Below are 15,050 nucleotides of genomic sequence, written 5' to 3'. Positions count from 1 at the left end.
ATCTAGGTCTGTGCAGGGGGTTTATGCTCAGGACCTGAAACATTTGGTGACTTGTCTGTCTGTGACTTTCATGTCACAGTTGCAGCACCCTGCGCGATGCATCGTGAGCTCATTGACAATCATTAGATAGCTCGACATGTGACCGCGTAGCCCCCTTCCTTAAGGGCTCATGCACACGACTGTTGGATGTTTTGCGGAACGGACTAGCCGGCCCCTAATAGAACAGGCTTATCCTTGTCCGTGATGTGGACAATAACAGGACATGTTCTGTTTTTTGTGGAACGGACTAATGGACACGGAATGCACAAAGAGTCGTTTCCTTTTTTTTTTTTTTTTTTTTCTTCTTCATTGAAGTGAATAGTTCTGCACAGGGGCCGCACAAAAAGCGGAATGGTCATGAAAAAAAAAGTTTGTGTGCATGAGCCCTAAGGCACCTCTGGTTGATTTTTGCCATTCTAGGGACACTACAACCCCATTCAGTCCAATGACTGCACTGCTTCTGCTGCTAGACGGTGATCTTTGGTCGTGCGGCGGTGTTACAACCAAGTTCGCCGTCGGGGCGAAGCTACAGTAGTAGGGCCCAAACTCAGAAGGTGCCCGCCCAGGAGGAGGACGTAACGATTTTATTGTTGGGGTTCCCTCAACAGTATTATTCAATGACATTATATACAGTGACATGACATACATCATATACATGTAGGATACGGATGGAGCGGCTGCCTGGCCTGGTCTGAGAGAGCGATCTTGACCAGGCGCAGTCACCCTGTCTGCTGCACCCTCTCCACTTTGATCAACAGGGCCAGACACTGCAAACGTGATCATGCCTGCCTGGACCTGTCAATCAAAGTGCGGGGGGGGGGGGCGGCAGTTGCAGAGAGAGCAGAGCCTCTAGGTGTAATGACAACGCCCCGTTGCTCCTAGAGGCTCATTTGCATATATTAAAACATCATTTTTCTCAGCAATGCGGACACATATGAACATGGGACCAACACAGATGGCTTCAGCTGCCAAGTGCACGTGACAGGTCAGCCAGAGTCATAGGTACAAAACTGCTGACAGATGCCCTTTAAGCTAGGTATTTTGTAGCTTTGCTGGTACGGTAGAGACCACCTTGAAATCTTTAGAACTGCACTTTTGTGTTTTGCTTGCATCTATAGGTTTTCTTGTTTCATACCTTTTTATGTTTTTTCAGGTTGCTTATTACCTTTGTGGGTAATAAAAGTGCTCCAGACTGGCAGGGATACCTGTACACCGCGTTGTTGTTCATCTGCGCCTGTCTTCAAACGCTCATCCTACACAAGTACTTTCATATCTGCTTCGTTACGGGAATGAGGCTGAAAACGGCCATAATTGGTGTTGTCTATCGCAAAGTATGTCTTCCTCGTTCCTGTTAATGGTGCCAAATGTTTTATTTTTTTTAGATTGCAGTATTTTAAGAACTTGAGCAGATGAATATTTTATAAACGTCTCAGACGGAACTTTCACTTTAATGTTTTCATTCAATTATAGATTTGCTTTTAGCCTTGGGGGCATTCCTGTTATAAGGGCAGAGCCGTTTGTGGAGTTCTCTTCCCCTTTGACTTCCTGATTATCTGCCAAGAAACAATAGACTGCGTTTAACCGTTTATAATCTGCTAATTTAGGGTGGTATTACACTGCCCAGTCTTCAGGCAATGCAAATGCCGATGTATGTGGTATGCACTGGCCTGATTGCACAGGCCCATGCAAACTGAATGCCGGAGGAACAAAATCATTCCTCCCTTATTCGGTGCTATTCATTATCGGCAGCACATCCCTAATTACTCAGGGAGCTATGCCACCGATAATCGGGTGTCTTTCATCCTGATGAAAAATGCCCATCAGCCGATGAACGAGCGTTCGCTTTGTTTTCATCGGCTGATTGATCATACGAGCCAATTATCGGGAACAAGTGTTTGTATGTCCACACCAGCATTTATAATTCTGGTATTCTGTTCCGGCAAAGGATCAGAATACCTGAATTGCCAAATCGGACATATCCCAGACACCACCAGCACCCACCGTATCCCATTCACTGCAATGGGGATCATCAGGATTCCTGACATGAATGTAGGCATTCTGCTGGACAAACCATTGCTGCACATAGATGGAACCGATTACCGGGATTGTAAACTGTAGCGTGGACGTAGCCTAAAAGAGGACCTGTCACTTCTCCTGATATGTCTGTTTTTATAACTACTTGCATCCCCCTTCGTAGTAACTGTTCTGAGGCGTAGTAACCGTTCTGCACTTATTCCCGCAAGAAGTTATGAATTAACTACTATCTGTTTTCACTGAGGGTCCAGCTAGGTGTTACCAGTCGGGTGTGGGTTCCTGCTCAGTCTGATATTATCCAGTCAGTGCTGCTGGTGTCAGACAGTGCAGGGACACACCCTCAACTGGTAACACCCATATGGACCTTCATTGCAAACTGTTAGTCATTTATTCATAGCTTGAATAATAAAGGAATGGCACAACAGTCATAAGAACAGATGCTCCAGAATAATTGTTACATGGGGAATGCAAGTAGATACTAAAACAAACATGTCAGGGTGGGTTACAGGTCCTCAGGATTTGAAGGATGTCTCATCATATACAACTCCCTTCAGATTGCATCCGGCTTCTGGCGAATAGCTTGGCTGGGGACAGATTGGCAATTTAGAGGACAAGCTGTCCATGTGATACATGCATGGTGCAAATCTGCTGGAGCCGCTCTTGCGTTACCAGTTTGTACTGTAATAGTACATAGTGGTGAGCGTGTTGGTCTGTACCTGCATCGTCACTTTCTCCTAATGGTCTGGATCAGAGAAAACTGATCCCTGCGGTTTAGCCTCTTAGATGTTGTGGTCTGTATTTTCAGCATCTAAGTGATTTTACAGAGAGATGGAGCTCATACGTGTGCCTATGTCTGCCATGAACGACCCTTTTATACTGCGAGGTGAACGTCATCCAATAGAAAAAAAATAATAATAATAAAAATGCCAGTTGTGTTTTTTTGTTTATTCTTCACCTCCTAAAAAAGGAATAAAGTTGTATAACATTTCACTGTAATCAGTGACCTGCAGAATATAGTCACATGTTTATACTGCACAAAAATCCAAAATCGTTTTACATCCCCCAAAAAACTTTAAGGTTTGCATTACGTCGTTTCCCCAAAATGGTGCTGTTAAAGTTGCAGCTTGTTCCACTTAAAAGAAGCCGAGGAAATGCGGTCTCTCCAGCACAATTAAACCAATGCTTCAGTGTCCTGCAAATTGTCTTACGAAATTCTTGTAATCGCCTAGCTGATCCCCCGGCGCTGTTCAGAGGGCACTGTCCGAATGTCAGAGGCGGGAGATCGTAGAAGTGATTATAAGATTCCTTCATTTTTTAACCGTTATCAGGCTATTGAGCATTGTCTGCCCCCTGAAATAGAAGATTCATACTAAGGACTAGTTCACACTTCAGTTATTTAATCAGTTATTTCCATCAGTCATTGTGAGCCAAAACCAGGTACGGGTCAAAGCCACAGAACAGGAGGAAATCTTCCCATTACACCTTAGGCTTCACTATTGGTTTTGGCTTACAATAACTGATGGAAATCACTGATGTGTGAACCGGGCCTTACCTGCTCCCTGCCGCTGCTGTCCTTTGCACTGCCTCCATCTTCAAGTCCCCGCACTGTTCTCTTCCGGCGCCTTTATATAGTTTTGTGGGAAAAGATTCCGTAAAACTTGTATTTTATTAACATGACTCTTCATTGTGGGATTAGGAGTCCAGTGGGTGGTTCTGCTCAGTGGCTGATGACGCATTTATACCGAGATGACTACGGTCCACGGGACTCCTTAGCGTAGAAAAAGTAGAGATTTAACTAAATAAGTGACGAGTTTTTCTGATTCCGTTCCCATATTACTATATATCAATGTGCTCAGCTCTTCCTTCTCTATAACATGCTGCCTGCAGATTGCTTTATTATGCTGACACGTTCTTGGCAATTTTGACTTTATATTAAATGTTACATTTATCATGTCTTATGTGTGTGCCCCTTACTTTTAGGCTCTAGTGATCAGCAACGCCGCACGTCGCACATCTACCGTTGGTGAAATTGTTAACTTGATGTCTGTAGACGCCCAGAGGTTTATGGATATGGCAACGTATATAAACATGATTTGGTCAGCTCCACTCCAAGTTATATTGGCTCTGTATTTTCTGTGGGAAGTAAGTCATTTTTTTTTCCTGCTTTGTCCATGTTTGAACATCTTTCACTGACATATTTTTTTTTATTTTTATTGATTCCTACATGCAGTATTAAGCAACTCTGTAAATAGACTTCATTAACCCCTTTGCGATCTCCGCAGTACATATACGGTGGAAGGAATCACTTTAAATATGGCAGCCGCTCGCGCGAGTGCCATAGGCCACCAGATTTCAAACAGCAGAGGCCGATTGCATACATTTAACCCCTCAGATGCCATGGTCAAATGTGACCAGGGCATCTGTGCGGTGAGAACAAGGGAGCTGCGCCGCGCGCCCCCACGCCCAGTGAACCTTCCCTGGGTGAGATCGGGGAAATTGTAGTATGCCGGTGAGGGCTCGGAGCCTCATGCAGGGTCCCATCACTGGTATATTCCAATACAGGCCTACATTTGGCAGCACTGTATTGGAATACAATGAATGGTGTGTTCGGTGATTGATAAGTACCCATCACAGAATACAACTGGCAATCAAAAAAAAATAAAGGGGGGGGGGGGGTGTAAAAATATAAAAGTTGAAATTACCAGCCTCCCAAAAATAAACAATTAGAAAAAAAATCATGATGGGCATTGCCGTGTCCGAAACGCCTTTACTATTAGAATATAATAATATTTATCCCATATGGCCATTTGTCACTTCACCTTCCAAAGAAATTGAACAAAAAAGTGAAGTATCGCCGAAATGTACAGATCGCGTCGCAACAATTGAGCCCTCACAAAGCTCCATAGACATAAAATTTTTAAAAAGTTATGGGGTTATAATATGACGATAAAAATAAAAAACTCACATTTTTTCAGTATTAAAACACATTAAAAACTTTACCAGCGTGGTATCATAATCGTTCTGACCTGGAGAATGAAGGTAACAGGTCAATTTTACAGCATAGGGAACTCTGTAAAAAAGAAAAAAAATTTATTCCACACCATTTGGAAGTTTTTTTTCCAGCTCCCCACTACTTCATATGCATATTAGAATTGTGACATTAGAAAGTACAACTTGACCTGCAAACAACAAGCCCTCATACAGCTATGTGAAGAAAAAAAAAAGAAGTTATGGCTCTGGGAAGGTGAGGAGTAAAAAACAAAAACTAAAAAAAAAATCGCAGGATCCTCGAAGGGTTAAAAAAAATTCCTGCCGTTCTAATATAGAGTCTGTGTAACTCTTTCACATAGTTTACTGTTCTGCTGAAACTGACATAGATGTGACGGCTCCCTCTGTTTCTTCCACACAAAGTGTTCTAGATGGCAGCAGGGAGAGGAAGGAGGGTGTATTTGGCAGAGCAGAGTGGGGGACAGTATCTAAGTCTTCGAGAAGGGAAAATCGCACAAGCTGAACTGTATCAGAGTATAGATGTGAGAGGAAAGCCCACAAACCATTATGTAATTACACAGACTGTGCATGAGAGAAAGGAGAGAACCCTGGGAAAATGTTACTAATGCCTGTCCGCATAAGGGAGAAAAAACACTCATAAACTATGGAGGTGGAAATCGGTCCACAAGTTCTGTGACAGGGCTCCATAGGAACATACTGAACCTCTCACAGACTTCTATGGGAGAATAGATCAGGCAATTGCATGTTAAAGTCCTCTAGGGGTACTTTTAAAACATTGTTAAAAAAAAAAAAAAGTTTATAAAAATTCAAATCATCCCCTGTCACCATATTAAAAAGTAAATAAGCAATAAAAAATAAAGATCATAAGTATTGCTGCGTCCCAAAACACCCATACTATTTAAATGTATTCATCCCATAATGACGCGTCACCTCCCAAAAGGATTGAATAAAGAGCGATCAAAATGTCATACACACTCCAAAATAGTATCAATAAAGACTACACAGCGCACACAAGAAATGAGCCCTCACACAACTCTGTAGACTTGTAACTATAAAAAGTTATAGTGGTCAGAATATGGTGATGGGGGGGGGGGACGGGGGACATATTTTTTTCACATTTTTTAAGCATATTGTTTGTGCTATGCCAGGCTTTAGAGCAGTGCTGGCACAGGCAGGAGCAGCCATGTGTTCTCCTTCCTGTACAGTGCTCACTGCAGCCCCCCAGTGGAATCCATAAACTAGTACACCTCTGACATGTCAGCAGTGTACGACTATACCGATTCCAAACTGCTATGGACACCTGAACTTCAGGCTATTTTGTAGGTAAAACAGGAAAAACTAAATAGATCACAAAAAAATCATTGAGTCACATTTACAATAATTTTAATAAAACTGTTTTAAAGGTTTGAGTATGCCTCAGAGTTATGCCTAGTTTCAAAGGTGTCGACTATCCACTCATAGGGGATAATGATTTGCCCGTGGGGTTCTGACTGATTGGACTGCCACAGATCCTGAGAACGGTGGTCCCATTACCCTGTCTGAATGGAGTGGCTGGTGATGCATGCATTCTTTATGGTATTGATGGAGATTTGTGAGTGCTTTGTGTGATCTCCATTCTTGGGATCTGCTGGGCTCCAGGGGTTGTACACACATCGGATGCCCTGGACGGACGTATTGCTATTCTTTATATGTTGTTCTCTTGTAAAGTAATCATGGATGCCATTGACTTAATGAAATTTGCTTTATAATCCTCTTAATTTTAGATCCTTGGCCCCTCTGTGCTTGCAGGGGTTGCAGTCATGGTTCTTATGGTGCCAGTTAATGCCGTCCTTGCCATGAAGACAAAGAAATATCAGGTGTTTTATTTTTTTAAACTAATTTGTGTTCCTTTGCCTAAAACTTACTGCCAAGTGTAGGGATCTTTTTGGTCACTAACTTTTCACAAAACCTTTGATATGTCGTAGATACATATCAAAAGTTATGATCGACGGAGGTCTGAATACTGAGACCCCACGATCCCTAGAGGAGGACAGAATCGAGTCGAGCCTAAACACTTCTATGGAGCCTGTGTCGTTCAGGAGGAGAGAGCACACAATATGCGTAGCTTCTCTCCCCTTGTTCTAGGGATCGGTGGGGATCTCGGCACTCAGACCCTGACCAATCACAACTGTTGATATGTGTCTCTGACATATATAACGTTTTGTGAAAAGTTAGTGACCCTTTAACGGCTACTTCTTGTGTCAGCCGGTGGGGGTGTGATGAAAGTACTGTAGTATAGGAATGTTCTCTGCTCTATCTGGATTTCTTTTTCGTTACCTTTGTCTCCATCTAGAGGCTGCTATGAGAAAGCCCAAGCTACATTTAGTTGCTCTGTTTCCTGACATTTCGGTCTTTTGGCTCTAGGTGGTCCAGATGAAGTGCAAAGACAACAGAATCAAGCTTATGAATGAAATACTAAACGGCATTAAAGTGCTAAAGCTGTACGCTTGGGAGCTAGCCTTTAAAGAAAAGGTGCTAGGAATCCGACAGGAGGAACTGAAAGTACTGAAGAAATCTGCTTACCTATCCGCTGTAGGAACGTTTACCTGGGTCTCTGCACCTTTCCTTGTAAGTTGTCGTCCTTCCTTAAAGGGGTATTCCCATCAAATACAATGGGGGCATATCGCTAGGATATGCCCCCATTGTCTGATAGGTGCTGGTCCCACCTCTGGGACCCGTACCTACAACGAGAAAGGAGTGGAGAAATGAATGGAGGGCTCCCTGCACATGCGCAGCCGCTTTCCATTCATTTCAATGGGGCCATGAGCGCTGGCTCGGCTATTTCCGTCTGCCCCATAGAAATGAATACGAGCAGGGGTCGCGTGTGTGCGGTGCGCTCCCATTCACTTGTACGGGAGAAGCGCTTGGTGGTGGACGGACCCCGGGTCCTCCAGCCACAGCTCTCCCCGCTCCTCCAGCCACAGCGCTCCCTGCTCCGTTCTCCTTGTAGGTGCAGGTCCCAGAGGTGGGACCCAGACCTATCAGACAATGGAGGCATATCCTAGCGATATGCTCCCATTGTATGTGATGGGAATACCCCTTTAATCACAGTTCACAGACAGAATTGGTTGTTGGTACCTATTCTGATGTACCCCACTGTTCATGGACACTCAGGAATGACCAGATGCTTTTTGCAAATGGATGAATATGGCTTTCTCTCCATTTTACCAATCTAGTCAGTAGGTGGTCACACAGCACTTTGTGGCGTTTTACAGTGGGTTCACAAAGTACAAATTTTTAGCACATCTATCATCAAAATATGGGAGCACATTTATTAAGACCGGCATTTTATACGCCGGTCTTAATAAACCCCTAGGCTGGTGGTGGTTCCGCCAAAGTTATGTAGAGGGGCCGGCCTCTCCATTATTTTGACGAATCCTCCGCTAGTTCTAAATGTAAGACAGCTTCCTTGCTGTCTTATATTTAGACCTTTTTCTACACCTAAAACAGGCATAGAAAATGGTAAATGCGACGGGCCTACTGGCCTGCCCCTTTCCCGCCCATGCCACGCCCACAATTTTAGACCTGGAGTGAGCAGGGAGAAGTCGCAGATTGCAGTGCACCTAACCTCTGCGCCTGAAATAGGCCTAATTTAGGCCTATTTCAGATTAATAAATGACCCCCATAGTCTGCTGACATAGTTTGCCAAAAGACACAAAAAATGTGCTGTTTGCGTAATAGCTTTCTAGAAAGCATATAGTAGACCCACATCTACTTGCCCGCCCCCCACCACTGACAATCACCACTCGCAGGGTGGCTGTAACAGTGACGGTCTGGTGATGGGAGGAGGCAGCGACTACACAAGGGTCATATGTACTCTGACAACCAAAGCCCCAACAGTGTAAATTAATAGATTCACAAATATATTGTATGTGAATAGAATGGAAAAAGTTTATATAAAAAAGTAAAAGCAGTATAATGTAAGCCTCCTCTCCAAGAAAACAAAACTGTGCATCTTCACTAACAAATATCTGAACCTGTATGATTAACATCCACAATACAAAGGCATATGCATATTAAAGGGTAACTGTCATTTTCATCCAAAAATCAATTTTAGCCTATGTTACTGCTGCAGCAGCATTATGCATAAAGCAATCTTTAGTTTCTTCACATACCACTGTTTTCCCTGAGTTTTTCCCTTAGTGTTACGGCTGTTTAAGCATTTACAATATGAGGACCTTCCCAAGATGGCTCCTCTGCCAGGTCTCTGAGGCCAAAACTGCTTGCCCTCACTTCACATACACACTTGCTGTAGCCAATAGCTCCCTGCCAGCCAATCAGATTGGATTACTGAGAGACACGCCTCCTCACTCTGAAGCCTAATGCAGGCATGCAGTGTGAAGGACTGTCCCTCTGTCTTCTGTTTACACTAAAGGGAAGACAGACAAGCCCTGGCAAGGGTCTTTGAAGGGAGCAGTGGAAAGGGACAGGGGACATTAATGAAATCTGTTATTATAAAGTAATTACAGATCTTTTGACAATCATTGACAGACTAACTCAGGTATACAGGCCTAGCTCTAATAAACTTGCAAATAAAAAAAATATGACACCGCTATACCAACAGCATTGTACACAATGTGCACATGTTTAAAGGGGTTTTCCCATGAACAAGGATTTTCCCCTATCCTCAGGATAGAGAATAATTGTCTGATTGGGAGGATCGCTGGGGCCCTTGCTAATTATGAGAATGTTGGTCATGTGTCCTAAATGAAGCATCAGTCACACATGTCCGCTGCCTCTCCAACTCTATGGGACAGCCAGATATCAGAGTACAGCGTTTGGCTACTGTACCTTTTGCATTCCCATGGAGTTTGAGGTTGTCTCACTTCAGCAAATTGCATTTACCATGTTGATAAAGTTAATACAAGGCACTTAATAATGTATTGTGATTGTCCATATTGCTTCCTTTGCTGGCTGGATTCATTTTCCTACCACATTATACACTGTTTCCATGGTTACCACCACCCTGCAGTCCAGCAGCAGTGGCCGTGCTTGCACACTATAGGAAAAAGCACTGGCTTCTCTGGTGGTTAGGAGCACAGGGAGTGCGCATAGGCTGGCAAATTTAGTGTGCAAGCACGACCACCGCTGCTGGATTGTAGGGTGGTCATAACCATGGAAACGAGCAGTGTATAATGTGCTGGAAATATGAATCCAGCTAGCAAAGGAAGCAATATGGATAATCACAATACATTAGGATGTGCCTTATATAAACTTTCTCTACGTGATAGCTGCCATTTCTGAAATGAGACAACCCCTTTAATGGAACGCCAGTGGAAATGTGTGATTGATGCTTCATTCAAATGATGGGGGGGGGGGGGGGCAGGAACACAGGAATCCTGTTCTCAGCCCCAGTGGTCAAACCCCTCCAATGATCAGCCACATTCTCGGTCTTGTGGATGCACAGGAGGAGTCATATTTGGGGCAAATATCTTTATTGAACAGACTGCCTTTAATTGCTTCTGTTTCTAACCATTCCTTAAATAAGAACTACAGAATAAAAAGCCATCAGCTTCAGTTCTCAATGCTAAGAAAGTCATATGCGTCCTGCAAAGAAACAATAAAATGGTATTGGGGATTGGGATTGATTTAAAAATAAAAAATGAAAAGCACCACCTTTGGGGTACACCCAAATATGAAAATACAGTGGAAAATCCCAGTGCAGATATGCAGCAAAGAGCGCATGTATAAAATGCTGTTTTTGCAGCGGAGACTGCTGTGGATTTCCTATCCATTGCAGAAGGTGATGGTTGTAGTGGAGGTCCGCAGCATAAATCCCCACCACAGGTCCATTTACACTGCAGATTCTTTACGCAGCATGCAGATGAGGGTTCTTAATATCCCATCCGCTTTGCTGGTACTGTGGATTTGCTGCATGAAAATCCGCTACCGCAAATCGACTGCGTATCTGCCGCATGTGTACGTACTCTTACATTGCAGCTTTCCAAAAGATGACCTTTTTGCTCTGGGCGTCACATCCCAAAACCCATGATAAAGAAAGGGTTAATGTGCACCAGGAAATTGGCTATAGTCCATAACCACCGGCTTGTGGGTCTAATTCTGTATGAATTTCTAGCATAATTTACAAAAACCAGATCACCGCCAGTGAAACAAACTTATAGATGAAATTGACGCACAAATGAAGTTGTGTGATAAATCTTTGCTGATGACTGTGATTTTCTATCTCTTTTTATGGTAGGGTAGATATAGAGTGCGGCTATGAACCGTGTGCTCCTTTTGTCTCTCTTAACCCCCCCCCCCCTCCTCCTCCTCCTTCCCTCCAAAGCCCAGAATAACAGCTGCTGTTCTGGTGAAGCAAATATATTATGCCCACGTTAGGATAAAGTATGTATTGTTCCATTCACAGGTGTTTATACGGAGAAGGTCGTAAATGGAAAATCCGCTTGGGCCGGGTTCATGTTTACTTTAGCGTAGGGCTGAGTGAAGACAGGCGAGCAGAGCGGGGAGGATGGGGTGGCCCCCACAATCCTGGGCCGGAGCTCGCGCTGGGATATGAGGGAAAAACAAGCATTTGTGGATGTACAGTGAATGAGCGGTGACTTCCATCTCCTCCGTATTTCCTCCCTGTGTATGGCGGAGAAGTAATAGAAGTAATAGATTGTAGAATGTATATCTGATTCTGACACTCAGGATAAAAGATGTTTTTTTTAAGATGTATTTCTTTTCCTTCCTTCTTCCAGGTTGCTCTGTCGACTTTTGCCGTTTATGTTCTTATTGATGAAAACAACGTTCTAGATGCTGAAAAAGCTTTTGTGTCTTTGGCTTTATTTAATATCCTGCGGTTCCCATTGAACATGCTGCCTATGGTTATAAGCGGCATGGTTCAGGTAAGATGGACTGCATTGCTGTTTTGGTTTAAAAAGGGGTTTTCTGAGGGTAAAATATTGATGACCCTCGAATCCATATTCACAAGACAGTGAAAAAAAAAAAAAAAGGCCCTTAAAAGCAGACACACTGCCAGTTTTTCATAGCCATTTTTCAACCATTTGTGCGTCCATTTTCTGGCCTTTTTTAACGGCTGTTTTGCATCCATTTTTAAACGGCAGGAAAAATGGCCATTAAAAACTAATGATGTTTATTGGGTTTTTAAGTTAAAACTCCAACCCCTACAGTTCCCGATATACAGTGGATATAAAAAGTCTACACGCCCCTGTTAAAATGTCAGGTTTCTGTGCTGTAAAAAAAAATGAGACAAAGATAAATCATTTCAGAACTTTTTCCACCTTTAATGTGACCTATAAACTGTACAACTCAATTGAAAAACAAACTGAAATCTTTTAGGTGGAGGAAAGAAAACAAAAAAATCTAGAACATTGTGGTTGCATAAGTGTGCACACCCTCTTATAACTGGGGATGTAGCTGTGTTCAGAATTAAGCAATTACATTCAAAATCATGTTAAATAGGAGTCAGCATACACCTGCCATCATTTAAAGTGCCTCTGATTAACCCCAAATAAAGTTCAGCTGCTCTAGTTCAGGCATCCTCAAACTGCGACTCTCCAGCTGTTGTAAAACTACAACTCCCACAATGCCCTGCTGTAGGCTGATACCTGTAGGCTGTTCGGGCATGCTGGGAGTTGTAGTTGCAACAGCTGGAGGGCCGCAGTTTGAGGATGCCTGCTCTAGTTGGTCTTTCCTGAAATTTTCTTAGTCGCATCCCACAGCAAAAGCCATTGTCCACATAGAGCTTCAAAAGCATCAGAGGGATCTCATTGTTAAAAGGTATCAATCAGGAGAAGGGTACAAAAGAATTTCCAAGGCATTAGATATACCATGGAACACAGTGGGGACAGTCATCATCAAGTGGAGAAAATATGGCTTAACAGTGACATTACCAAGAACTGGACGTCCCTCCAAAATTGATGAAAAGACGAGAAGAAAACTGGTCTGGGAGGCTACCCAGAGGCCTACAGCAACATTAAAGGAGCTGCAGGAATATCTGGCAAGTACTGGCTGTGTGGTACATGTGATAACAATCTCCCGTATTCTTCATATGTCTGGGCTATGGGGTAGAGTGGTAAGACGAAGGTCTTTTCTTACGAAGAAAAACATCCAAGCCAGGCTACATATTGCAAAAACACATCTCTCAAAAGCATGTGGGAAAAGGTGTTATGGTCTGATGAAACCAAGGTTGAACTTTTTGGCCATCATTCCAAAAGATATGTTTGGCGCAAAAACAACACTGCACATCACCAAAAGAACACCATACCCACAGTGAAGCATGGTGGTGGCAGCATCATGCCAAGGAGCTGTTTTTCTTCAGCTGGAACTGGGGCCTTAGTTAGGCTAGAGGGAATTATGAACAGTTCCAAATACCAGTCAATATCGGCACAAAACCTTCAGGCTTCTGCTAGAAAGCTGAACATGGAGAGGAACTTCATCTTCCATCATGACAACGACCCAAAGCATACATCCAAATCAACAAAGGAATGGCTTCACCAGAAGATGATTAAAGTTTTGGAATGGCCCAGCCAGAGCCCAGACCTGAATCCAATTGAAAATCTGTGGGTGATCTGAAGAGGGCTGTGCCCAGGAGATGCCCTCGCAATCTGACAGATTTGGAGTGTTTTTGCAAAGAAGAGTGGGCAAATCTTGCCAAGTCAAAATGTGCCATGCTGATAGACTCATACCCAAAAAGACTGAGTGCTGTAATAAAATCAAAAGGTGCTTCAACAAAGTATTTAAGGGTGTGCAGACTTATGCAACCATATTATTTTATTTTTATATTTTTTCTTCCCTCTACCTAAAAGGTTTCAGGTTTTTTTTTCAATTGAGTTGTACAGTTTCAGTTTATGAGGTCACATTAAAGGTGGAAAAAGTTCTGAAATGATTGATCTTTGTCTCATTTTTTTTTAACATGGGTGTGTAGACTTTTTATATTCACTGTATATAATGCCCCCAGTATAAATAATAATTATTAAAATGTTTTAAACATGTGCACTCTTTTCTAAGCTGCCGTTAACAAAGGTTCCATTGATTTTAATCCAGTCCGACTGGCCATGAATGCGGCAAAAATACTACATATCCTATGTTTTGACGGCCGCTATTCACTGGATGTTAAACAAACTACTCCATGGACTGCAGTAGTTCTGAGCTATCGTGTAAATGTAGCCTAAGGATGGGCAAGACTAGATAGTTTGGCCGTGGTCTGACAGATTATTATATTTTTATAATGACTACATGAACATGGCCACACGCTGAATAGTATCACAGAAGACTTTGGGGGTCATTTACTAACCAGAAATATGTCTACATTGGGTGTATTTCTGGCGCACATTGTGGCGCAAAGGTTATTTGTGCCGCAATCTGCGATTTATTTATTATTATTATTATTTTTTTATATTTTTTTTTTCCCCCCACTTGCGCAAGGTCTAAAAAGAAAAAGGTGGCTTAGGCAGGGAAGTGGATGGACCGGCAGGCCTGTATCATTCATCATTTTCTACACTTCTTTTTAGGTGTACAAAATGGTCTTTGTACCAAATAGTTAAATTTTTCTGGATCGTTACACGGGTTGTCCCATGGTTAAATGTTATATTTATAATCAAGATCATGCTAAGGCTACTTTCACACTTGCGCCTGCAGGGTCCAGCAGGCTGTTCTGGCAGGGGAACAGCCTGCCGGATCCGTGGTAAAACGCTAGCCCATGTGTGCCGCCGGAAGTCTGCTCCGGCCCCATTCACTATAATGCATGCTGCAGTTTTTGTCCGGCACCTCTCGGCATGGTTGCCGTGCTGCGGCCGGCCTCCGGCCTGTCCCCATTATAGTGAATGGGGCCGGAGTGGACTTCCGGCGGCACACATGGGCAAGCGTTGGTACGGATCCGGCAGGCTGTACCCCTGCCGGACCCTGCTTGCAGGAATAATAAAGGAATGGCACAACGAAGAGCCCTAAGAATAGATGCTCCAGAA

General features: G+C 43.2%; 1 protein-coding gene across 1 annotated transcript in view; it reads left to right on the top strand.

Moving 5' to 3' along the window:
- LOC121008937 (multidrug resistance-associated protein 1-like) overlaps nucleotides 1-15,050 on the top strand; it is a 172,214-nt gene that overhangs the window by 114,086 nt on the left and 43,078 nt on the right. Inside the window, exons 9-13 of the mRNA XM_040441763.1 lie at nucleotides 1,193-1,370; nucleotides 4,054-4,215; nucleotides 6,846-6,938; nucleotides 7,486-7,689; nucleotides 11,823-11,969. Coding sequence (XP_040297697.1) covers nucleotides 1,193-1,370; nucleotides 4,054-4,215; nucleotides 6,846-6,938; nucleotides 7,486-7,689; nucleotides 11,823-11,969 — 784 coding nt within the window. The remainder of the gene's footprint in view (nucleotides 1-1,192; nucleotides 1,371-4,053; nucleotides 4,216-6,845; nucleotides 6,939-7,485; nucleotides 7,690-11,822; nucleotides 11,970-15,050) is intronic.

This window comes from Bufo bufo, chromosome 7 (assembly GCF_905171765.1).
Source record: "Bufo bufo chromosome 7, aBufBuf1.1, whole genome shotgun sequence".
In the NCBI taxonomy this organism is placed as follows: domain Eukaryota; kingdom Metazoa; phylum Chordata; class Amphibia; order Anura; family Bufonidae; genus Bufo; species Bufo bufo.
Note: the sequence above shows the minus strand (reverse complement) of the source record. Positions and strands in the feature narration are given on the sequence as shown.